General features: G+C 39.2%; 1 protein-coding gene across 1 annotated transcript; it reads right to left on the reverse strand.

The window, feature by feature from the left end:
* Nucleotides 1–3,103: 3,103 nt before the first annotated feature.
* On the reverse strand, nucleotides 3,104–23,314 carry LOC132395145 (uncharacterized). Its single transcript, XM_059971445.1, is given in 9 exon segments — nucleotides 3,104–3,195; nucleotides 3,198–6,905; nucleotides 6,908–8,394; nucleotides 8,505–8,685; nucleotides 11,814–12,030; nucleotides 13,775–13,838; nucleotides 14,467–14,481; nucleotides 14,483–14,609; nucleotides 23,257–23,314. Coding segments are annotated over 9 exon segments (5,949 nt in total).
* Between the last annotated feature and the right edge of the window lie 2,961 nt (nucleotides 23,315–26,275).

Here is a 26,275-nt window from a genome sequence, read left to right on the forward strand (position 1 = left end):
TAAGGGAAACAAGTAGAGTCATTATGGAAACTATGATGATTAAAGAAGAGGAGGTACTGGAGCTTTTAAAGAATATAAAAGTGGATAAGTCTCCAGGTCCTGACAGGATATTCCCGAGGACTTTGAGGGAAGTTAGTGTAGAAATAGCAGGGGTTCTGACAGAAATATTTCAAATGTCATTAGAAACGGGGATGGTGCCAGAGGATTGGCATATTGTTCATGTTGTTCCATTGTTTAAAAATGGTTGTAAGAGTAAACCTAGCAATTATTGGCCTGTAGGTTTGACGTCAGTGGTGGGTAAATTAATGGAAAGTATTCTTAGAGATGGTACATTAATTATCTGGATAGACAGGGTCTGATTAGGAACAGTCAACATAGATTTGTGCATGGAAGGTCATGTTTGACAAATCTCATTGAATTTTTTGAAGAGGTTACTAGGAAAATTGATGAGGGTAAAGCAGTGGATGTTGTCTATATGGACTTCAGTAAAGCCTTTGACAAGGTTCCGCATGGAAGGTTAGTTAGGAAGGTTCAATCGTTAGGTATTAATATTGAAGTAGTAAAATGGATTCAACAGTGGCTGGTCGGGAGATGCCAGAGAGTAGTGGTGGATAACTGGTTGTCAGGTTGGAGGCTGGTGACTAGTGGTGTGCCTCAGGGATCTGTACTGGGTCCAATGTTGTTTGTCATATACATTAATGATCTGGATGATGGAGTGGTGAATTGGATTAGTAAGTATGCAGATGATACTAAGATAGGTGGCATTGTGGATAATGAAGCAGGTTTTCAAAGCTTGCAGAGAGATTTAGGCCAGTTAGAAGAGTGAACTGAAAAATGGTAGATGAAGTTTAATGATGATAAGTGTGAGGTGCTACATTTTGGTAGGATTAATCAAAATAGGACATACATGGTACATGGTAGGGCATTGAAGAATGGAGTAGAAAAGAGTGATCGAGGAATAATAGTGCATAGTTCCCTGAAGGTGGAATCTCTTGTGGGTAGGGTGGTGAAGAAAGCTTTTGTTATGCTGGCCTTTATAAATCAGAGCATTGAGTATAGGAGTTGGGATGTAATGTTAAAGTTGTACAAGGCATTGGTAAGGCCAAATTTGGAGTATTGTGTACAGTTCTGGTCATCGAATTATAGGAAAGATGTCAACAAAATAGAGAGAGTACAGAGAACATTTACTAGAATGTTACCTGGGTTTCAGCACGTAAGTTACAGAGAAAGGTTGAACAAGTTAGGTCTTTATACTTTGGAGCATAGAAGGTTGAGGGGGGACTTGATAGAGGTATTTAAAATTATGAGGGGGATAGATAAAGTTGTCGTGGATAGGATTTTTCCATTGAGAGTAGGGGAGATTCAAACAAGAGAACATGAGTTGAGAACTAGGGGGAACTTCTTCATTCAGAGTGTGGTAGCTGTGTGGAATGAGCTTCCAGTAGAAGTGGTAGAGGCAGGTTCGATATTGTCCTTTAAAGTAAAATTGGATAGGTATATGGACAGGAAAGGAATGGAGGGTTGTGGACTGAGTGCATGTTGGTGGGACCAGGTGAGAATAAGCATTTGGCACAGACAAGAAGGGCCGAGATGGCCTGTTTCTGCGCTGTAATTGTTACATGGGTATATGAGAGTTGACCATGGGTCATGGAAGGAGAAGGAACATCAGAGGGCAATGATCGAAAACTGAGAAGGGGTAAGATTAGAGCCAGCGAAGGGGGTGGAAAAGTAGAGAGCAGGGAGTGGAGAGAAATTACCAGACATCAGAGAATTTGAAGTTCATTGGTCAGGTTGGAGGCTACTCAGATGGAATCACTTCATTGCCAGTATGTGAAACATAATGAATTGATTGAGATTCGGTGCCAAGCATAAAACACAGGACAATACTATGACAGACAACACAATAGCAACCAACAACTTACAAGACAATAGTGCAAACAGCCATGAGCAATCAACAATTAGCGCAAAAGTCAATAATCAAATTTAAATAAATATGAAAATATAAAAAGACTAAATAATTATCACCAGAACAAGGGAAGCAGGAAAAAACATTTAACAGATGTGCAGGGACAGTTAGGACATTACAGTTGAATGAGAAACTGGACAGTGTTGCTCCTCCAACCTGACAGTGGCCTCATGTAGCAGTAAATGTTGCCATGGACTGACATATCAGAATGGGAATGGGCAGTGGAATTGAAATGGTTGGCCACCAGGAAATCCTCCCTAATCCTCCCAAAAGTGCTCGATGAAGTGGTTGCCCAATCAACTTTGGGTTTCACCAATGTAGAGAAGGCCACATTGGAACCACAGGAAAGTAAATTGTGACTACCTAGCAAATTATATTTACAAGAAACTTATTTATAATTGAAAATGGCACTGCAAAGATAGATAGAAATAGAAAAGCAATCAGTGTTAGGTAATTAACACTCTTGTTTTACCATTTCAATATCTAATATTCAAAGAACGAGGGATGATTGATAAGTCCATGCCCTAAGGTAGAAAGAATCAATTTTAGAAAACCTAGCACATTTATTTTTCAACACAGTCCCCTCCTACATTTACAAACTTAGTACTGCAGTCATGGAGCGTACGGATCTTGGAACTCCAGAAAGTGTCCACAGCAGGGGTGATTGATAAGTTCATGGCCTAAGGTAGAAGATGAGTTATACAGCTCTTGCTACGTGCATATGCAGTTCAACTCTTTGAGTGAAAATGCAGAAAGTTTGAAGTTAATAACTCATCTCCTTCTACCTTAGGCCAGGAACTCATCAATCACCCCTTATCGTTTACCTGGCTCTTAAAGTGCAATTCATTTTGTAAAATGAATGCAACAAGAACTGACAATATCAAAAGTTAATCAAGAACAGCAAATTAATTTTGCACCATCAAATAAACTAAATTATTTGGAATCACAAAACTGTTGCAACATTAGAAGCACATATACTTTATTTGGGGATCATAGAAGACATAGAAAAATATATTATTTCAGGCTCAAATGCAAATATATCATCTTGGTCATCAGTGATTCATTGATAATTGTCTTAATGCTTTAGGTTAACACATTTTTGTTTGTGCATATGAGATTAGTTTCTACACACTCAGACTAGCTAGACCTCTGCTCTTCAAGCATTGTCATGACAATACCTACAGTTGTTTTTTGATCAAGAAATGTCACTAATGGCAAATTAATATTTTTTCCTGATAAATACAATTTTGCACTGTCATACTCAGCATGGAATCAAGACCAAAGCTGAAAAGGTAAGTTTCTTTAGTGAACTCTGTAGGATCAGCATTGCTGACTTCACTCAACAATTCAATAACATACTCCTCGGGAGTCTTTTGTGAATTATTGGGTAATTCTGCCATTGGATTGATCTGTGATTTACTGATTTCATCTTTCACAAGGGAATAAAATCGTGCTTTCATAGCTGGAATTTGAGAAACAACATTAGCATGCAAACCGGAGAAATTAAATTTACAGAGAGCAAGCTGTGGATTGTTTTGTACGAGGGATTGTTCAAGACATTGGTTAGTTTCTGAAATCTCCAAAATCATTATCCCCTTTGATTCCAGAAATCTTTGGATGCTATCCTTATTGAGTAATAGGCCAAGGTTCAGTGCACCTCAGTTGATAGCCTGCCCTACCAGTCCCTGATTTCTCCTGTAATGCACAAAAATGTCAAGAAAAGAGTTAGCTGCAGAATAGTTTGCCTGGGCAGAATTCCCAATGAATGATGCAACTGATGAGTAGCAGACAAAGTAATCCAGTGGGAAGGATTTTGTTGTATTGTGAAGATTCAGAACTCCTGCAATCTTTGGACCCAACACTTTATCGAACAATGATTTATTTAGAGCTGGCATGAGGGCATCATGTAATACAACAGCACTGTGAAACACTCCTTTAATTGGGATCTTTGGGAAGGAATGAAGGAAACGATTGATAGCTAACTCAACATTTGACAAGTCTGAGATATCACAGGTAATGCTAAGTACAGTTGTCCCAAATTATTTCCAGAGTTTTTTAAATTCTTCTTGCTTTTCAGTAGTTGGAATGCTTCGTGACAAAATAATGACATATCCTCCCTCATGTTTGGCAATAAAATTTACTGTCTCAAAGCCAAGTCCTGAAAGTCCCCCTGTCATGATATATGCTGCATCTCTATGAAAAAGTTGTTTGAGACTGTGGTACACGGGTATCTCTGAAATCTTATCATTTGTATTCAGATCCACAACTGAGACAGCTTTGCAGGTGAAGTAGGAGTCTTCCCCACGTTCACCTACAGCACAGGTCACTGAGTGAAAACTAATCCTTGGAAAATCAAGCCGTTTCCTCTGTAACCGCAACGATCTCATCCACTTATAAACATCATCAGCAGATTTTTTCAGATAACACTTTTTCAGTATGTTAGCTACCTTCAAGAAATGAATTTGGACATTTTCCTTTTCATAACCAAGAATGTTCTGACAAGTTTCAAATGCGTGGTTGTTGTCAAAGAGAACAACAACATAGCCAACCCTTGTGACTAGATCTGCTTTAACAGGTGGCAGGAAAAGCAATGCATCGGAATGAGGATATGTTTGTGAAAAGTCACTAGGTTCTGTTTGAACCTGTACTTTCCAGCCCAATGACTCAGCTGTCAGAGACAGCACTTTACTGAGACGAGATTCTGGGCTGGAGGAGAGAATTGTCAAGCACTTGTGATGCTTAGGAGAAGGTAAAATGTTATTGAGTATTTCCCAGGCAAGTATGAAGTATGAAACACAGGGTGTCTGCTTCAGAAATGGAATGTTGCTGCTTTGGAAACAAACAGATCCAGGAAGACTCACTGTTGAAAATGCAGCAACGGGGTAGCACGTAACAACATGATCTCCTACTTTGCAGGACTTCACATCTTTGCTGACTGCTGTGACCGTACCACTGAAGTCCAGAGCAATTAGCTCATGTCCTTTAGTTACAGTTGTGTTCCAGTACAACGTCTGTCCAAAGTTCACAGCAGAGACACTGACTGGAAAATAATCTGAAGAATGAATGCACATTGCATCAATTTTAACATAAACTGTTTGTTTTACAGGTTCCGTCATTTTCCATTCTTGCGGCTTTGCATGAAGATCTACAACTTTGTAAGGATTTGTTGTCTGGAATACTACATTTTCATAACCAGTGTAAGGTACAATGCTGAAAATACTGTTCAAATTTATAGAAGTTGCTCGTTTGACACATGAAACATGTACCTTTCCGAGTCGAATCATTACTTCAGGGTAATTATGAGGCAGGCTGATTACATTAGCTAAAACTGCAATATCTGCCTCATTAGCAGAGCCAATGTCTATCAGCTGAAAAGAAATCTCTTGAAGTTCTACAAGGCATGATCTGGTCATTCCCCATAAGGCAAAACCTGCAGTGATTTGATCCACTGCATTTTCAGATGTCCTGTAGGTGATGGTTCTAACAGACTTTGAGGATTTTTTTCCTTGGACCAGTAGAAGTATTTGCCGATGGAACTCACAGCAACTGCTGACATGGTCCACTACTGCTTTACTGTTCTGGTTAGTTATGTTTTTCATGCCCCACAAGAACAACACTTCATCAAAGCTGTTCAAATCAGTCACATTGTACTGTCGCAAAATCTGTGTGACTTCTCTATCCATCAAGGTCTCTGGATCCTGGTAAGGAACATAAAAGGACTGCTTATGCAGGTGCTTTTGCAGACCTTTAGCAATCCCAATGTTATCAGCAAATACTAATGATCTTGATGTAGAACGAATATCTACTTCTTTGGCATGCTGATCAATTTCCTCCCAGGAGTTTTCATAGGAAATATCATTAAATCCTGTGGAATTGCCTTGCCCAAGAAATGTAATTCTGACGTTTTTTAATTCAGCAATTACTGTACCCTTTCTATCTGTAAATGCCCCAGAAATGTCATAAAATTCCACTGTATTTTTACAGGTCCTCATGTATATTATCATTTCCTGTTGCATTGGTTGACATACCACCAAACTCCCAATGGAAGTTGGAAATCCAGCCCTCAGATTTGACATTTTCATTGCCAGAATAGCAGCCGTTTGCATGTAGTAACCTAAGATAACCGGATGAATGCAAAACTCGTGCATCTGTGGGACAAGTTCATCTGGTACTTTAACATATGTTATAGCTTCTTGTAGTTCATCTGAGCAGAACACATCTCCAAGGTTTCTGAAGACTGAACTATACTGGAAACCTAATTTAGAAATAGATTCATAAATACTTTCTGCCTTAATTCTTATATTGTCTCTTTACAAAATCTGCTCAACTGAAAGAACACTTGCTTCAACCACGTACTCCATGTTTTGTTGAACTTCTCCTTTTGCGTAAGAAACAGCTGATGCCACAACAGAAAATTCAGTCATTTTGTCTTCCCTGTTAAGTTGGACCTTGAGCTCTGTTGAGTTTGGCTGCACAATACAGGGATTCAAGAAAGAAATACTCAATTGGCACAACCTGAGGGGTATCTTTGGTTTAATACTTGCCAAGGTAGATGCTAAGGCAAGCTCAATGCTAAGCTTAGAGCAATCAAACTTATAACACGGATAAAATGTGGGAACTATCTCACATTCCTCAAAGATATTTTGCCAATTAGGATTGTATCCCATTTGGAAAGGCCCTGACAAAACTGAAAGCAGGGTTTCATAATCTCTTTGTGGCTGCACTGCAGGGAAAACCTGAGCCCCATTTCCTACAATGTCTTTGATGTATCTCTGTAAGGCCCTTCGAGATCCTATTTCAATAAACACAGCATCTTTTACCTCCTCAACAGCAGCTCTAATGGCTTGTTCAAAAAGAACAGGTTTTTCTATGTTTCTGGACCAATACTTCCCTGTCACACAGTCATTTCCAGCAACCAACTTTACAGTGTCAGTGGAACTTTTGTATCATGTTTCTGTAAATTACTGATACTCTCTTCCACTTGGTTTAAAATTGGTTTCATCAAATGACTGTGATATGCTGCAGGGACATCCAGAAGGCGAAGGAATACATTTTTGTCACCAAATGAACTGTGTAATTCTGTATGCAGTTTGTCTATTGCATCGGCATCTTCTGACACTGTGCATGACGAGGGACTATTGAATGCAGCAATGCAGAGTCTCCCTGAATAGGAATCAAGCTTATCTGACACTTTTTTCACAGGCAAATTACTGACCACCAACATTTTCCCTCCTGTTACCGTTGATTGTAAAGCACTTCTGTGGTAAAGCACCTTTACAGCATCTTGCAATGAAAGTATTCCAGCACAATATACTGCAGCTATTTCTCCAACTGAGTGTCCAATGACAATGTCAGGCTCAATTCCCCAAAACTTCAGAAGAGTCACTATTGCTACTTGGATGCCAAAGAGTATTGGCTGTGCTACGTCTGGTTTTGTGAAGTCATCACAGTCATTCTCTATTAACTCCATTAAGCTGATGTCTGTGTATTGTTGGAGCATCCTGTCTATCTCATTGATCTGTGCCCTGAACTTCGGTTCTATTTGTAGAAGCTGTTTGCACATACCTTGATATAAAACACCGTTGCCACAAAACACAAATATCAATTTAACATCAGCTTTGCTCTGAGCCACTTCACTATCTACAGCTGATCTAAGCTGCTGTTGGAGATGCCCAAGGGAAGAAGCAATAAATGCTTTCCTGTATCTGTAATTCTTATGGCTTCTTCTACATGCAGATGTGTACGCCAGGTTGTGAAGAATTACATCGTCACTTTCCATTATTTGGTTACTTATATCCTTTATCATCATTCTCACTGAATTCTGGGAGACAGCGGAAAGTACAAATATTTCAAATGGTCTTTGTACAGAGTTTTGACCAGAATCTTGCTTGAAATGCCTTACAACTACATGAGCATTTGTCCCTCCAAATCCAAATGAGTTGATCCCTGCCATCTTCCCTTTCTCCCCGCTTCCTTCCCAGTTCACCACACTAGTTGGAATATGTAGATTCAGATCTTTTGTATTGATGCTCGAGTTCTCCTTGGAGTAGTGGAGTGATGGTACAATCTTTCCATGATGCATCATGAGGAGAACTTTAATTAAACCTGCAGCTCCTGCGGCTGATTCTGTGTGACCAATGTTTCCTTTGACTGACCCCATTGTAAGTGGAGGGAAATCTGAGTGTCTGGATTGTTCAATAACACTTGATATGCTGGCTGCTTCAATCGGATCACCAGCTGGTGTTCCGGTTCCATGAGACTCCACGTACTGAATCTGTGAAGGGTCAACACTTCTGGGGTAAATACCCCTCAGTAACTCTTCTTGCTGCTTTTGGGAGGGTCTGGTGATAGGTGTGACTGCTCTGCCATCCTGGTTGATTGCACTACGGACTATTACACCCCAAATATGGTCGTGGTCCTTCTGAGCCAGTTGATAGGATTAACGAGTATGTCAATATTAAAGAAATAGTTTTCCAATAAACGCCAATATTTAAATACACTTTGTAGACGTAAAAAGAATCTGATTAAATGTGTTACCTTTGCGAGCGGCTTTAACAGCAAAATGCCACAACCTTCACCTCTTCCGTACCCATTGGCTTTGTTGGAAAATGGTTTGCTCATTCCATCTGGAGATATCATTTTTGCTTTGCTGAGTGCTACATTGATTCTCGGCTCAATAATACAGCTCACACCCCCACAAACTGCCATCTCACAATCACCTGAGACACAAATGGGAATTTATACAAAGTGTATGTGAATCCAAATGTACAAGGAAAGGTTCGAATAAAATAATTTGTGATAACAAAATTGTTGAAGCAGTTCAGACGCTTAACCGTGTTGCTGAGCAGAGAGATCATGGGATCCAAGTTCACATCTCCTTGAAAGTGGCTACGCAGATCAACAGGGTGGGTCAAGAAGATGAATGGAATGCTTGCTTTTATTAGTTGAGGCATTGAATTCCAAAGCCAAGAGGTTATGTTGCTTGACTAATCTGTTGGAGTTTTTCGAGGATGTAACCAGGGAGTTAGACAAGGGAGATCCAGTGGATGTAGTGCAACTCGATTTTCAGAAGGCATTTGATAAGGTCCCACATAGGAGATTGGTGGGTAAAATCAGAGTTCATGGTATTGGGGGGAAGATATTGACATGGATAGAAAACTGGTTGGCAGATAGAAAGCAAAGGGTAGCGGTGAATGGGTGTTTCTCGGAATGGCAGGTGGTGACTAGTGGGGTGCCACAGGGCTCCGTAGTGGGACCACAGCTGTTTACGATTTACATCAACGATTTAGATGAAGGCTTTGAGAATAACATCAGCAATTTTGCTGATGATACTAAGCTGGGTGGCAGTGTGACATATGATGAGGATGTTAGGAGAATTCAGTGTGACTTGGATAGGCTGGGTGAGTGGGCAGATACTTGGCAGATGGCGTTTAATGTGAATAATTGTGAGGTTATCCACTTTGGGAGTAAGAACAGGAAGGCAGATTATTATCTGAATGGTGTAGAGTTAGGTAAGGGAGAAATACAAAGAGATCTAGGAATCCTTGTTCATCAGTCACTGCAGGTGAGTGAGCAAGTGCAGCAGGCAGTGAAGAAGGTTAATGGAATGTTGGCCTTTATTACAAAGGGAATTGAGTACAAGAGCAAGGAAATCCTTTTGCATTTGTACAGGGCCCTGGTGAGACCACACCTGGAGTATTGTGTACAGTTTTGGTCTCCAGGGTTAAGGAAGGACATCCTGGCTGTAGAGGAAGTGCAGCGTAGATTCACAAGGTTAATTCCTGGGATGTCTGGACTGTCTTACGCAGAGAGGTTAGAGAGATTGGGCTTGTACACGCTGGAATTAAGGAGATTGAGAGGGGATCTGATTGCAACATATAAGATTATTAAGGGATTGGACAAGATAGAGGCAGGAAATATGTTCCAGATGCTGGGAGAGTCCAGTACCAGAGGGCATGGTTTGAAAATAAGGGGTAGGTCATTTAGGACAGAGTTAAGGAAAAACTTCTTCTCTCAGAGAGTTGTGGGGGTTTGGAATGCACTGCCTCAGAAGGCAGTGGAGGCCAATTCTCTGGATGCTTTCAAGAAGGAGCTAGATAGGTATCTTATGGATAGGGGAATCAAGGGATATGGGGACAAAACAGGAACCGGGTATTGATAGTAGATGATCAGCCATGATCTCAGAATGGCGGTGTAGGCTTGAAGGGCCGAATGGTCTACTTCTGCACCTATTGTCTATTGTCTAAAAGTATAACTCTTGTTAATCCACATCTGGAGTATTGCATAGAGGTCTCGGTGACCCACTGTAGGAAGAATGTTGAGGCTTTGGAGAGGTGCAGAAGAGGTTAACCGGGATGCCGCCTGGTTTAGAACAGGTTGTTTTCTCTGGAGTGCAGAGGGTGAGGTTTTATAAGATTGTAAGAAGCTTAGATAGAGTAATCAGGGAGTATGTGTTTCCTGGTGTTGACAAGTCTAATATCGGAGGGCATGCATTGAAGGTGAGAAGAGGTAGGCTCAGTGGGGATGTGTGTGGCAAGCTTTTTACTCAAATCAGTGGATGCCTGGAATGCGCTGCCTGGTATGGTTGCAGAGGCAAATACATTAGAGGCTTTTAAGAGATTGTTTAGATGGGCACATGTAAATGAGAAAGATTGAGGGATATGGGCATTGTTGAGGTAGGAGATGGTAGTTTTTGTGGGGGTTTGATTTACTTTCTCACTGGTTTGACACACCATTGTAGGCTGTAGGGGCTGTTTCTGTGCTATGCTGTACTGTTCTATGTTCTATGTTCTAAGTTCAAGATGTAGCTTGTAGGAAGATAGAATGTCGTGGCTCAGTTTTGTTACTTCCTTGTGTGGTATTAAATTACAACTAAACATTTCAGAGATTTACCAAGCTAACTAATTATATTTCAGAGTACAACATACCTCCTCTGAGGTATCTCATTCTTAGAATAAGGATCCAGGAGGTGTTGATCCTTTGCCACCATTTCCTTGCTAAATTACTACTTGTGCTTAATTAGCAGTGTGGAAAAGCAGCCCAGGAATTATAGCAGGAGTACCTAAAGATGAGGAGTCAGTTTTGTAAGACTCCATTTCAACTTTCTTCAGATGGAGCTAAGTGAAGCTACAGTATGAACAATCAAATTTAGTTCATGCATTAGAGACCCTCCCAACATAGGAACTACCCTCTCCACATCCATTCTATCAAGACTTTACACCATTCAATAGGTTTCAATGAGGTTAACCTTCATTCTTCTGAATTCTGGTGAATACAAGTCCAGAGACTTTGAACCCTCTTCGTATGAGAAGCCATTCAATCCTGGAATCTTTTTTATGAATCTCCTTTGAACCCTTTCCAGTTCAGCACTTCATTTCTAAGATAAGAGGCCCAAACCTGTTCAGAATACTCCAGGTGAGGCCTCACCAGGGCTTTATAAAGATCAACATTACATCCATGCTTTTCTATTCTAGTCCTATTGAAATGAATGCTGACATTGCATTTGATCTTCCTCAACACAGACTCAATCTGCAAATTAACTTTCAGGGAATCCTGTGCAAGGACTCCCAAGTCCCTTTCAATCTCCAAATGGAGAGAAAATACAAAAAGCTAAAGTGCAAAGCAACTTGAGGTTGGTGGCAGTGGATGGGAGATCCCCAGAGCTAATAAGATCAGTGATGGTGTGGGAGACAATGGCCTGGTGTCAATTGACTGAAGCAGTTTGGTAAGACTCCATTCAACTTTCTTCAGATGGAGCTAAGTGAAGCTACAGTAAGAACAATCAAATTTATTTCATCCATTATGGTAACAAGAGTAAAAGTAACAGAACAAAAAATACCACTTGTACCTTGCTTGATCGCCTGAGCAGCATAATGTAAAGCAACAAGCGATGAGGAGCACGCTGTATCAATAGCCAGTGATGGTCCAGTAAGGTTGAAAGCAAAAGAAATCCTATTTGCCGCAATACTCATTGCTGACCCTGTCCCGTTATAATAGGTGATTTTGTCAGCGTCACTGTTTGAAATCCCCTCAAAATCACGATTCACGAGACCTAAAGAGAAGACCTAAATAGGTTTTACTGTTGAAGCATCAGTGTAGTTCATTATTTTATTGTGTAAATAACACAACGATTTCCTGTGACTGCATGCACACAGTTAGATATGTAAATAAAGCAGCTGTTCTCCAAAAGACACATAAAATCTAAACATTTCAGATTCAAATCCAAAATATACACAAACTAAACCTTCCAGACATAATTAGGCTCTATTTTCACCCATGTAAATACTCCCTTAATCATACTAATTACCACATAACCTCTCTGTTATCAAAATATTGTGCAGGTGTCTTGGAGGATTCTTGAGGGCAGGGCAGTGGCTGTTGTCTTCATGGATTTTAGCAAAGTCTTTGACAGAGGTTCCACATGGAGCAGGAGAGCAGCAGATTGGACACAGAATTTGTTTGGCAGTACAGGCAGAGGATGGTAGTGGAGAATCATTTCCCAGACCATCAGTGGTGTGCCGCAGAGATCAGAGTGTAGTCCTTTATTGCTCATCATTCAGCAAAGATTGCAAGTGGCATGACCACGTTACAGGAAGGCTGTGATTCATCTAGAGTGACTTTCAAAAAGAATTCACAGGAATGTTGACTCAAATTGGAGAGCTTGAGTTAGGTAGGGACAACTTTCCCTGATGGAAAGGGGTGACCTTGGAGAGATCCATTGAAGTATGAGAGGGATTGACAGGGCAAATGATTACAGCTTTCTTCCAGTGCTAGGAGTCTAAAACTAGAGGGCCAGATGTCTATCTTAGTTGTTCCACATAGATGGGGGTGGGTACGTGGAACAAGCTGCCAGAGTACTAGATCCTGGATGTCAACATCTCTGAATCCAGCCGGTGGTGTAGTGACATCCGCACTGGAGTTCGAGGCCAGCAGTCCTGGTCGGCATTTTGCACACTTTCCATGCGTGCTGGGTTGAGCATCGAACCAGAAGCTCAAATTCATTAAAAAAAACAGACAAATGCTAAAGAAATGGCAAGGTGGCCACCCATGCAACACAAGGCACCAAAAGGAACATCAACAACATCTCTGAAGGTCTGCGCTGGGTCAGAAGTCCTGCCAGTTTATATATTTCATGGGGAGTTTGAGATTTGGTTTGTCACTGAGGACTCCAACAAATTTCACCAGATATACCATGGAGAGCATTCTGACTACTCACATAATCATCTGGTATAGAACATTGAACATTGAAATCCACAGCACATTACAAGCCATTCAGCCCACAATGCTGTACCGACCATGTAACCTATTCTAGAAACTGCCTAGAATTTCCCTACTGCATAGCTCCTATGTTTTCTATGCTCCATGTACCTATCTAAGGGTCTCTTAAAACACCCTATAGTATCCTAAGACACAGAAGTAGATTGCCAGACCTTCATTCAGCAGACACTGCTGCTGCCCAGATTGGGACACAGCCAGATTCTGCCTCAAAGTCCAGTGCTGATGCCACTACAGCATTGCCCATAGGATGCACCAATGCATAGAAGGAGAAAAAGCTGCACAGGGTCATAAACTCAAGTCAATTCCATCATGGGAATCACCTCCTCACGAACAAGGACATCTCCAAAAGGCAGCCTCAAGAAGGCATCATTCATCATGAATGTCCTGCACCATCCAGGACATGCCCTCTTCTCATTGCTACTATCAATGAGGAGATTCAGGAGCCTGAAAATTCACACTCAATATTTTTGGAACAGCTTCCTCCCCTTTACTATCAGATTTCTGAAGAGTCCATGAACCCATGAACTCAACTTGAGACTTTTTGCACTGTTGAGAGCTTGAGAGCACTGAGAGCTTGTGATCAAACTCATTGAACCTGTTAGTTAAACAGAAAGTCAGTGTTAACTGCAGGCCAGTGATATTCTGAGGTGCTCACATGCTCACATTCTGTAAATGCATCTGACGATTTCTAAACAAATCATTCAGTTCACTGAAAAAGTAATTTTCCACAGTAATTCTGATTCTTGTGCTAATTTGGATATTCTAGAAAACTTACACTTTCATTCAACAATAATTAATCTGCTTGAAAATTATTTTAATAGATAAATGTAAGGACATGCATTCTTTTGAAAGTTTGATCAATGAGAAGCAATATACTAAGGCTGGCATAATTTGAAGGGGAATGCCAGATCAGAGCTATTTGATTTTAATGTAATTTATAGTCAGGCAGAAAATAACTTAAATTTGTTTCCAGTACAGTTGATTCCCTAACTGTGCTGATTTAACCAAGTTTATCCAATTTGTCATTCACTTTCTTACCTGCAGCTTGTACTTACGACTTTCACCCTTGATTCATATTTAAGTCTTTGAATAGCATTGTGATGGTGATTTATTTATGAATTCAAATAGACCTCAAGATTATCCATTACCCTATACTGATTTGTGATTATTAATATATTGATCATTCAGTTTGGCATTTTATGAAATGCTGTTTCCTTCATTACCCTTCAATTAAACTTGATCATTTTTCCTGCTTTGTTGTCATCAGTGTCATGCCAGAACTTTGTATCGAAGCGATTTGCTGGAATATCATCCACACAGTTTCTTCCCTCAAGAAGGACTTCCCAGAAATTATCAATGCCTTCTCCTGGAATATAAAGAACGAACTTGTAGATAATAACCAGTTTGTAATTCTGCCATTCATGCCTGAGGAAGGTAACACTATCACGTGACTCTATTTATAATCATTCCAGAGATGTGGGCCTTGTGGGCTAAGCCAGCGTATAAAGTGATCAGGCTTTGGTGAGAAAAGGTGCAGTTTAAAGGCGCTTAATCTTTTGGAGTCATTGGGTTGATTGTAGAACTTAAGCTTAAGAAATTACAGCCGGAGTATAACAATTGTAGGCAGGATGGTAGTTAAACCACTGGGTCACTCTTTCTGAATGATGTGAGATTGCAGGGTCGTCAACTGTCTCCTGATGATTACATCTCCAGGAAGTACTTCCAACTGCAGCTCCTGACTGTCAGGGTCAATAAAATCGAGCTAGAGCTGGATGTTCTCAGGACCATTTGATCAGATTTGCAAGAACTGTTGGGGAGGGGTTATAATATTCCGCAGGGGATTGGAACTAGTGTGACAGGACAAAGGATAGGGCAGTTGCCATACAAATAGATGCCATAGGTAATGATGCTGTGAAGCAGGACAGACAGGTGATAGGGTAGAATTGTAGTAGGGGAGTTGATGAATAACACAGAGGCAAAATAGAAAAGGGTGATGAATACAGGACAGGTGTTATATTTGAATACATGCAGTATGTAGAATAAGGTGGATGATATTGTAGTGCATTTATAAATTGATGGAATAACGATGTGGGCATCACTGAGTTGTGGCTGTAAGAAAATCATAGCTGAGAGCTTAACATCTAAGGGTACACATTCTATCAAAAGGGCAGACTGACAGTTGTGATGACTCTGTTGGTTAAAAATAAAATAAAATCCTTAGAAGAGATGATACAGGATTAGGAAATGTAGAATCCATGTCGGTTGAATTAAGAAACTGCAAAGGTAAAGAGATCCCAATCTTGATTCTTCGTGTATTTTGGAGAAATTGTTAGAATTAAATCCTTTTCAGAAAGTTGTAATATCAAATTATGTTTACAATGTTTATATTACATTATGTTTACAATGTAATTACGAAAATACATTCAGAGGCCTTTTATAAGATTAAAAATGATTGGAAAAGAGAACTTAACCTTATTATCCCTATTGAAAATTGGGAAAAAATTCTTCAATTAATTAATTTATCCTCTGTATATGCTAAACATTCATTGATACAGTTTAAAGTTGTGCACAGGGCTCATATCTCCAAGGATAAATTGGCTCGTTTTTATTCCCATATAAATCCTATATGTGACAGATGTCATTCTGAGATAGCTTCTTTAACTCATATGTTTTGGTCATGTCCACTTTTGAAAAATATTGGAAAGATATTGAACATTGATTTACAACCTCATCCTATTACTGCAATTTTTGGTTCACCAATGATAGAGTCAATTCATTTATCTTCTTCTGCTTGTCAGATGATTGCATTTCTTACACTAATGGCTAGAAGATCTATTTTGTTGAATTGGAAAGAAATTAATCCCCCTACCATATTTCATTGGTTTTCTCAAACTATGTTATGTCTAAATTTGGAAAAAATTAGATGTGTTGTATATGACCCTTCTATTAAATTTGAAAAGATTTGGAGGCCATTTATTCAATATTTTCACATGATGTAATTAGACCCTGTTCCAATCCTATTTGTTTTTCCAGTTTTGATTATATATATGTTGAGAGGATCGGGGTTGGGGACACTGATGATTTTGTATCTTTTTATAGATATTATAAACAGCCCTTTTTTTCTTCTTTTTTTTCCTTTTTTTTCTCTTTAATAGTTAGTGATCAGTTTGTTAGATTAGTTTTTCTTAGGGTAATAATATTTTTTCTCTTTTTTTCTTTTCTGTTTTTTTCTCAACATGATATACCTAGTTTTTTTTTGTTTCGTTTATATATTTGTATCATTCATGATTTGGGAAGACTTAACTATATTGTACTTACAGCTTGTGTATCCTTTTATGTTTATTTTAATTTTGTAAGTTTGTAATCCCACTATCTATGTATTAATCTTAACATACTGATATTAATAAAAAGATTGAAAAAGAAAAAGGACAGACAGGTAGGTGGGGCACTGTGGTGACTCTGTTGGTTAAACATAAAATAAAATCCTTAGAAGAGATGATATAAGATTGGGAGATGTAAAATCCATGTGGGTTGATTTGAGAAACTGCAAAGGTAATCGGTATTATATACAAACCTCTGAACAGTATCCAGGATGTGGGATATAAATTACAATGGGAGATAGGAAAAGCTTCTAAAAAGGCCTCCTCTACATTGGTGAGACCCCATCCAAATTGAGAAACCTCTTTGTCAAGCTCCATGCACCTAAAGCAGAATTTCCAGGTGGTGAACCATTTTAATTCCTATCCCCTCTCCTGTTCGAACACGTCAGTCCATGGCCTTCTCCTCTGCCACGCTTAGGCTCCTCCATATTCAGTTTGGGTAGTCTCCAACCTGATAGTATGAGCATTGATTTCTCCTTTCAGAAATTATTTTCCCCTTCCACTTCCCAGTTCCATTCTTCTGTTTTCCATTCTGGCTTCTTCCCTCCACCTCACCTGCCTATCATTTCCAATTGGTACCTCTTCTTTCTCCCTTTCTCCCATGGTCTACATTTGCCTCCTCTCAGATTCCTTCTCCTGCCCTTTACCTTACTCAGACACTTGGCTTCACCTATCAGCTTCTAGTTTGACTCACATCCACATCACCAGCTTTTTATTCTGATGTTTTACCCCTTTCTTTTCAGTCCTGAAGAATGGTCTCAAACTGAAACATCAACTACTTATTCACTTCCACAGATGCTGCCTGACCTGCTGAGTTCATCCAGTGTTTCAACTGTGTTGTTAAAAAGAGCAATGTTATGATAGTCATGGGGGATTTTAATACACAGATTGATTTGGAAAATGAGGTTGGTGCTGAATCCCAAGAGAGGGAATTCATTGAATACAGATGATCTGGCTTTTTAGAGCCGTTTGTGGTTGAGCCCACTGGGCTAGAGACATTTATGGAATGCCAGTTGTGTACTGACTCAGATTTAAGGCAGAGGAACCCTCAGGAGTCAATGACCATAATCTGATAGAATTCACCCCACAGTTTGAGAGGGAGAAGATAAAGTCAGGTGTATCAGAATTACGGTGCAGTACAGGGAGTTACAAAGGCATGAGAGAGGAGCAGCCAATGTTGATTTGAAGGGGACACTAACAGGAATGAAGGCAGAACAGTAATGGCAGGAGAATCTGGGTTCAATTCGGAAAGTGCGCACTCGCTACATTTCAAAGATGAAAAAGTATTCTAAAGAGAGGTGAGGCAGCCATGGTTGACAAGGGCTGTCAAAAGCAGTATAAGAGCTAAAGATAGGGCATACAATATAGCCAAAAGTAGTAGGAAGTAAGAGGTTTGGTAAGCTTTTAAAAACCAACAGAAAGCAACTAAAAAGAGAAAAAAGATGAAATATGAAGGTAAGCTAGCCAATAATATAAATGAGAATACCAAAAGTATATTCAGCTATATAAAGAGTAAAAGATAGACAAGAGTGGATACTGGACTGCTGGAAAATGGCACTGTAGAGGTACTAATAGGGAACAGAGAAACAGCAGACAAATGTAAGAAGAATTTTATAACAACTTTACTGTGGAAGACCCTAACAGCATATCAGAAATTTGAGAGTATCTGGGGCAGAAGTGAGTCTAGAACAAGGCATTGGTGAGAATTGTGTACAGTTGTGATCACTGAATTATTGGAAAGATGTCAACAAAAATAAGTTTCAGCACCTAAGTTACAGAGAAAGTTTGAACAAGTTAGGTCTTTATTCTTTGGAGCGTACAAGGTTGAGGGGGGGGGGGACTTGATAGAGGTATTTGAAATTATGGGGATAGCTAGAGTTGACATGGATAGGCTTTTCCATTGAGAGTAGGGGAGATTCAAACAGGAGGACATGAGTTGAGAGTTAAGGGGCAAAAGTTTAGAGGTAACACAAGGGGGAACTTCTTTTCTCAGAGAGTGGTAGTTATGTAGAATGAGCTTCCAGTAGAAGTGGTAGAGACAGGTTCAATATTGCCATTTTTTAAAAAATTGGATAGGTATATGGACAGGAAAGGAATGGAGGGTTATGGGCTGAGTACAGGTCGGTGGAACTAGGTTAGATTAAGCATTCGGCACGGACTAGAAGGGCCGAGATGGCCTGTTTCAGTGCTGTAATTGTTATATGGTTATATGATTATATGGTTAGGTCTGAAGGTAGGGAATTCACCAGGTACAGATTGACTACACTTTATGGTTCTGAACGACATAGCTAAAGTAACTGTGGAGGCATTAGTAATGATCTTTCAAGAATCACTGGATACTGGAATGGTTCTGGAGTACTGAAAAATTCTGAATATCACTCCACTCTTTAAGAAGGAGGGAGGCAGAATTTTAAAAAAATTATATGCCAGTTAGCCTGACTTCAGTGGTTGGGAAAAAGGTGGAGTCCATTATTAAGGATAAGGTTTCAGGGAACTTCAAGCCACAAGATAAAATAGGCCAGAGTCAGCATGGTTACACTGAGGAGAAATCTTATCTAACAGATCAGTTGGAATTCTCTGAGGAAATAACAGGCAGTATAGTCAAATAGGAGTCAATGGATGTTGTTTACTTTGATTTTCAGGAGGTCTGCGACAAGGTGTCGCACGTGAGGTTGATTAACGAGATGAGAGACCATAGTATTAGAGGAAATATACTAGTATGGGTAGAATATTGACTGAGTGACAGCATGTACAGAGTAGGAATAAAGTGGCCTTTACTGATTGACTGCCAGTGACTAGAGGTGTTCTGCAGGGGTCTGTACTGGGACCACTTCTAATCACATTGTATGTCAATTATGTTGTAATTACATCAATTACATTGTAATTCAATCATGTTTGGATGATGGAATTGAAGACTTTGTGACTATATGTAGGAAGCAGGGAGTCTACAGAAAGACTTAGAGAGATTGGGAGAATAGACAAATAAATGGTAACTGGAATATAGTGTGCAGAAGTGTGTGGTCGTGCACTTTGGTAGAAGAAATAAAGGTGTAGGCTTTCTTCTAAACAGAGAGAAAATTGAGAACTTAGATGTGCAAAGGGACCCGGGAGGCCTTGTGCAGGATTCCCTAAAGGTTCACTTGCAGGTTGAGTTGGTGGTAACGAAGACAAATGCAATATTCATATTGAGAATTAATTTTGAGAGAACTAGAATATAAGACCAAGGATATAATGCCGAGTATTTATCAAGCATTGGTTAGACCACACTTGTATTATAGGCAGTTTTGTGCCCCTTATCTGAGAAAAGATGTGCTGGCATTGGAGAGGGTCCAGAGGAAGTACATAAGAATAAATCCGGAAATAAAATGGTTAACTTATGAGGAATATTTGATGGCTCTGTATCTATACTCCCTGGAATTTATAAGAATGAGGTGGGAACCTATCGAATGTAGAAGGACCTAGATAGAGTGGCTATGCAAAGGATGTTACAATAGTGTAAAAGTCTAGGACCAGAGGCCACAGCCTCAGAATAGAGGCATGCCCATGATGAAACGACAGAGCAGACTTGATGGGCTGAATGGCCTCATTCTGCTCTGACATCCTATGGTCTTACAATTCTGTCAGGGAGAGTCTAGTCAGTAGCATTGTTCTGTATCTATCTGTCTGGGCAATAAACACTGAGAACCCTTTCATTACTGATTTATCACACTTGGACTTAGAATTCCATGACATTTCTGTGATTCTTATGTTTAAACCTAATGCACTCTCTACTCTCTAAACTTGCATGATTTTCTCAATCATAAATGCTAGTCAGTGTGAAACCTTCTGTGAGAAAGCTTTCTAAAACTTGTAAACTTGGACAGCTAAGTGCAGGCATAATACAGCCAGCTGTGAATGTTGGGTAGTTTTCTGGGCCTGCCCACTTGCAGCCCTTACCACACAGAGCCCCGCCCACGTGCAGATCCATTCTGAATTACAGGACCAAATCCAAACAGGTACTTGACATGTATGTCTTGTTGCTGGCAGTGTGTTCTGCCTCATTCACTTTGAACTAACAGCAAAGCAGCAATGAAATAGGAATGTTCATTTTTATGGGACCACAGGCACCTCAGGGTGATAAGGGAGACAAATGTGTCACTTAACCTCTCACTTAAAGTCAGCAAAACCATAGAGTGAATTGTTGACCAGAGAAGGAAGCATGAGGTCCATGAACCCGTCCTCATTAGGGAATGGAGTTGGAGAGGGGCAGAGGCTATAAATTCCTTGGCATTAGCATATCAGAGGATCAGTTGTGGGACCAACATTGAAATGTCTTCACAAAGAAGGCATGGTAGCACCTCTACTATTTTAGAAGTTTGTGCAGATTCAGCATGTCATCTACACATTTAAAAACTTCTATAGATGCACTGAGAACAGTATCCTGTCTGGTTGCATCATGGCCTGGTATGGAACAGAAATGACAGCAGAAAGTGGTTGTCACAGCTCAGTCCATCACAGACAAAGCCCACCCTACAATTGAATATATTTTCAAGCAGTGCTGTCCCAGATCACAGTGAAGATCATTGAAGACCCGCACTATCCAGTCCATGCCCTCTTCCCACTGCTACCATCAAGCTAGATGTACAGAAGCCTTAGGGCCTACATCGACAGTTATTACCCTACAACTATCAGGCTCATGAAATAGCACAGATAACTTCAATCACCACCACTCTGAACCTACGATCTCATTTTCAAAACTCTTCACAACTCATGTTCGCAGTATTTTTTATTTGCACAGTTTCTCTTCTTTTGCACATTGGCTCTTTGTCAGTCTTTGTTTTTTCCCATGTTAATGCATGCAAGGAAATGAATCTCAAGGTAATATATGGTAATCTGGACATAATAATAAATTTACTTTGAACTTTGTACATTGAAACGTAAGCAGGGTGTTCATTGATAGTGGTCTGGTCTTTGCCTGAAGATTTCAGCTTTTGGTTTCACTTCAGGTGATTGAGGACAAAGGTCTCAGCTAACATTCCACTGGAATAATGTTCTCAGCTGGCATTTCCAGGAAATGTCACGGCACTGGGAATATTGTTTTGGGATGTGATGCTAAACTCTCTCAATCAGCCAGAAAATATCATGTTATTTAAGAATAGTGTAATTAACCCGTGTCCTCCCTTAACATTACCCTTTATACAGATGATTTGATCACTTCATCCTACTAGTTGTGAGTATATTGTGTACAAATTTATTACTCTATTCCATACATTACAAACGCTTATTTATTTCCAAATATATTTTGTTGGCTGCAAATCTTTAATTTCCTTTTAAAAAAACACTTGTGTGTCTTTCAAGATCCTATTATGAACTCAATCAGCTTCCACCTGGAAGCAAATCCACTTCCTGAATGTACAGCAGCACACACAAAATGCTGGAGGAAAAGCATAAACAGTCGAGTACTGATGAAGGGTCTCGGTCTGAAAAGTCAACTGTTCACTCTTTTCCTTAGATGTTGTCTGACTGGCTGAGTTTCTCCAGCATCTTGTGGGTGTTGCTTTGGATTTCCAGCATCTACAGAATTTCTTGAGCTCCTGAATGTACAGATTATGTGTGACAAAATATGGATCTTGCATGTGAATATGGAGGTGCTGCTGCTTGCCACTATGTATTATGATTTAAAACCCAGCTGTCCATGACCTCATAAATAAAAGAATGAAAATTGCTTCAACATATGTTCATGTAAAAATGGCAAACCACCAGCTTTATTGATAATAGCCCAACCAAGAGTTTTCCAGTGGAAGCGGGGATCGATATGGTAACTGCTCTGCCCAAGGACACAAGAGAGTTGTGGACACAGCTCAGTAGATCACGAAAAACAATCTCCCCTCCATGGATGCTGTCTAAACTTATTCGCTATCCTACAAAAGCTAACAGAATAAACGATCCTTCCCACCTCAAACATTCTCTCCTCTCCCCTTCCAATGGGCAAAAGATATAAAAGTCTGACAATACATCCCACCAGCCTGAAGGACACATGTACCACTGGTATAAGATTATTGAACGGACCTTTTGTATGAGGTCCCCATCTACCCCATCACCTCACTGTCTCCCTGCACAGTACTGTCTCTGTGACTGTAACATTTAATTCTGCATTCTATTATTGCTTTTCTGGCCCCTGTGCATGTTCTCCCAGTGATTGTGTGGGTTTTATCAACATGCTTCAGTTTTCGTCCCAAGTGTGTGGGGTAGTCAGTTCATTAGCTGTTATAAATTGCCCCTGGCTTAAGTGGGAGAATATGGATTAATGGAGGAATGGGTCTGCTCTAACTCCTAACATGGATTTGACAGGCCAAATGGCCTCCTTCTATGTGAGGAAATATTAGAAAATTCTGGTGCCTATCCTACTTTCAACATATAGAGAGGCCCAGACTTGGATGTAGCAGGGGCGATGGGCAGAGCAATAAACTAAAACGACAGTAAATAGACATCTCATTGTCAATACATAATTTATATTTGATTTTTCTTTACAGTTTTCTGTGAGTGGATTAATCTTTTGTGTTCAAACATAATAAAGAGGAAAGATAACCTTATTTGTCATTCTTGTACAGACATTTTGCTGAGAGTTTAATTTTCAATCTTTATTGGTCTTACCTCCAGGGAAGTTACATCCTATTCCAACAATAGCTATATCTTCATCGTTGTTCCTCATTTTTAGCATTCAAGCCTGTTATTAAAATGAGAATGTAACAAAATGATAGTTATTTCATGTTTGTTTATCAGCTTCAGATACTGCTCTTAGTTTTTTGGAAACAAATAACATTGTCAGAGAGATAACATATCCTTTTTTTAATCATTACTTTATCAAAGGCAGAATTATAAATGCAAATGATTGTTTATACACTACCTGGTTATGTCAAAAATCCGTTGACAGCTCCATTAATGATGAGAGAAAAAAATCTGTTGTCCTTTTGTAATGATTTCAGATAAAAATCCCAGCCAGTTCTTTTGTCAGTGGAAATCAATCATTTAACATTTTTATATTTCTGTCATAAGCAATCATTATTTACATGACCAATAGACATCTAAAATGGAAAGTATTTGAAAGACTGAGGTAAATTAAAAAATATTAAATTCTTAATTTCTATTCACGTCAAAAAATAAACAACATTAGCGCATTTCCTATTGTGTACTTGTGAAGTGTTTGCAATTTATTAATTGAAACAACTTGGGTATTAGTTTCAAAATTGTGTTACATACAAGAAATTGAAACAACTTATAAGTCAAGAATCGCCTAGAAGAAATACTGGTTTTTACTGGTCATTTTTAAAAGCAAAACACGCTCTTATGTAAAGTCACTTGGTCAGACTAAAGATGAACATACAGAATAAGATACGAAATATTATTTTTTTCTTCACTTGACAATAACCTGGAGTAACAGACAATTGCAGAAGCCAACTGATTTATAGAATCCAAAATCCACTGTTTAACAAGATCTGTGACAACTGAAGCTGATCAACAATGGTTCGATTCATCATACAGCTCAATGTATAAAACAACTCACACTTCCAGTAAAGGATTCACTGTAATTCATACCTTGTCAGCTATAAAATAGTGCAAACTGTATTGAGCCAGAAGTCACAATAACCTAAGCAGGTTGGTGTAAATGCACTGGAATGGATGTAATTGTCTCAGTTGGTGATTCATCATCTCAGGTTTAAACCTTCATAATTTGTTAGATATAAAATCATTAAAATTAATACAACTTTTATTTGAAGTTATGAAAATGAAGCAATTTTATTTACTCTGCATCCATGAGAAAAACCACTCAGGCAGATCATTGCTCATCTGACAAAGCTGAAAATTCAATCATTCAGTCACCAATAACCTCAAACAAGTTCTTTCAAAATTAGTTAATATAAATTTGATGAAGCAATCTTTACAGAGACTTCTGTTGGAAATACTTTCAAATAATAAAATAAGGAATGTTTTACCTTTAAGTGAAAATTGTTACTTATCACATTTTTATCTCTTGTTTCTCTCATTCATTTTGAGAAAATTTTGGGATTTCCCTCATTATATCAGAATTTAATCAATTTAGCATGAGAAAGTAAATCATTTTACTTTGAATTAAATCACTTTGTGCCTGTTATCAACAGGGAACAATGGAATGGTTTAATTCATCATTTAGATTAATAATTAAAGCTGCTACAAAATATTGCAAGGTTGCTTATAGCCAAAAGTCACAATAACCTTATTGGATTGGTTTAAATGTGCCTCAATTTATGTGACTGTGGGAGGTTTAACATGAGTTTAAAGTCAAAGTCAAAATCATATTTATTGTCATAAGCAAAAATGTTTATATGCTGAGGCATAAGGAAAACCTTAACTACAACAACATCAAAGGAGCATAGCATTAAATATGCAGCAGTCACAAGAAAATGTAAACATAAATTATAATTTTTACAGGAGAGGACAAAATTAAAACTGTCATGAATTGATGGATAAATTTTAAATTAAGGTGACTTACATTTCCAGCCACAAGAAATATATGATTCTTATTCACTATGTGTAATGGAGAAAAAAAATCAAAATAGTTTTAACACTCAGTTTGGAAAAGATCCACTAATTTGCTGAAATTTGCCACTTTACTTTTTTGTTTGAAGATAACATTTGGAAATCTTGAATACTTAGCCCTCACTCTACATCATTCACTTTTAAATAGTAAAACTTTGTGCTAAACTGACATGATGGTTTAGGCAACTGATACAAGGAAAAGAATTCTGAATTATGAAAATTTAAAACACATAAGCCATAATTATAAATCACTGGCCAAGCCAAAGGTCAAAATACACTAAACTTACTTTTTACTCTTGACAAGATAGGCAACAGTCTATAACAGGATTGTCCATGTCAAGCCTGCTAATTCTTAGACAATAGACAACAGGTGCAGAGGTAGACCATTCGGCCCTTCGAGCCTGCACCGCCATTTTGAGATCATGGCTGATCATTTACTATCAATACCCGGATCCTGCCTTGTCTCCATATCCCTTGATTCCCCTATCCATAAGATACCTATCTAGCTCCTTCTTGAAAGCATCCAGAGAATTGGCCTCCACTGCCATCCAAGGCAGTGCATTCCAGACCCCCACAATTCTCTGGGAGAAGAAGTTTTTCTTTAACTCTGTCCTAACTGACTCACCCCTTATTCTCAAACCATGCCCTCTGGTTCTGGACTCTCCCAGCATCTGGACCATATTTCCTGCCTCTATCTTGTCCAATCCCTTCATAATCTTATATGTTGCAATCAGATCCCCTCTCAATCTCCTTAATTCCAGCGTGTACAACCCCAGTCTCTCTAACCTCTCTGCGTAAAACAGTCTGGACATCCCAGGAATTAACCTTGTGAATCTACGCTGCACTTCCTCTACAGCCAGGATGTCCTTCCTTAACCCTGGAGACCAAAACTGTACACAATACTCCAGGAGTGGTCTCACCAGGGCCCTGTACAAATGCAAGAGGATTTCCTTGCTCTTGTGCTCAATTCCCTTTGTAATAAAGGCCAACATTCCATTAACCTTCTTCACTGCCTGCTGCACTTGCTCATTCACCTTCAGTGACTGATGAACAAGGACTCTGCTACGTACCTGTGACGTGACAGTGGTGTACTTGT

This window comes from Hypanus sabinus, chromosome 6 (genome assembly GCF_030144855.1).
Source record: "Hypanus sabinus isolate sHypSab1 chromosome 6, sHypSab1.hap1, whole genome shotgun sequence".
Classification (NCBI taxonomy): Eukaryota; Metazoa; Chordata; class Chondrichthyes; order Myliobatiformes; family Dasyatidae; genus Hypanus; species Hypanus sabinus.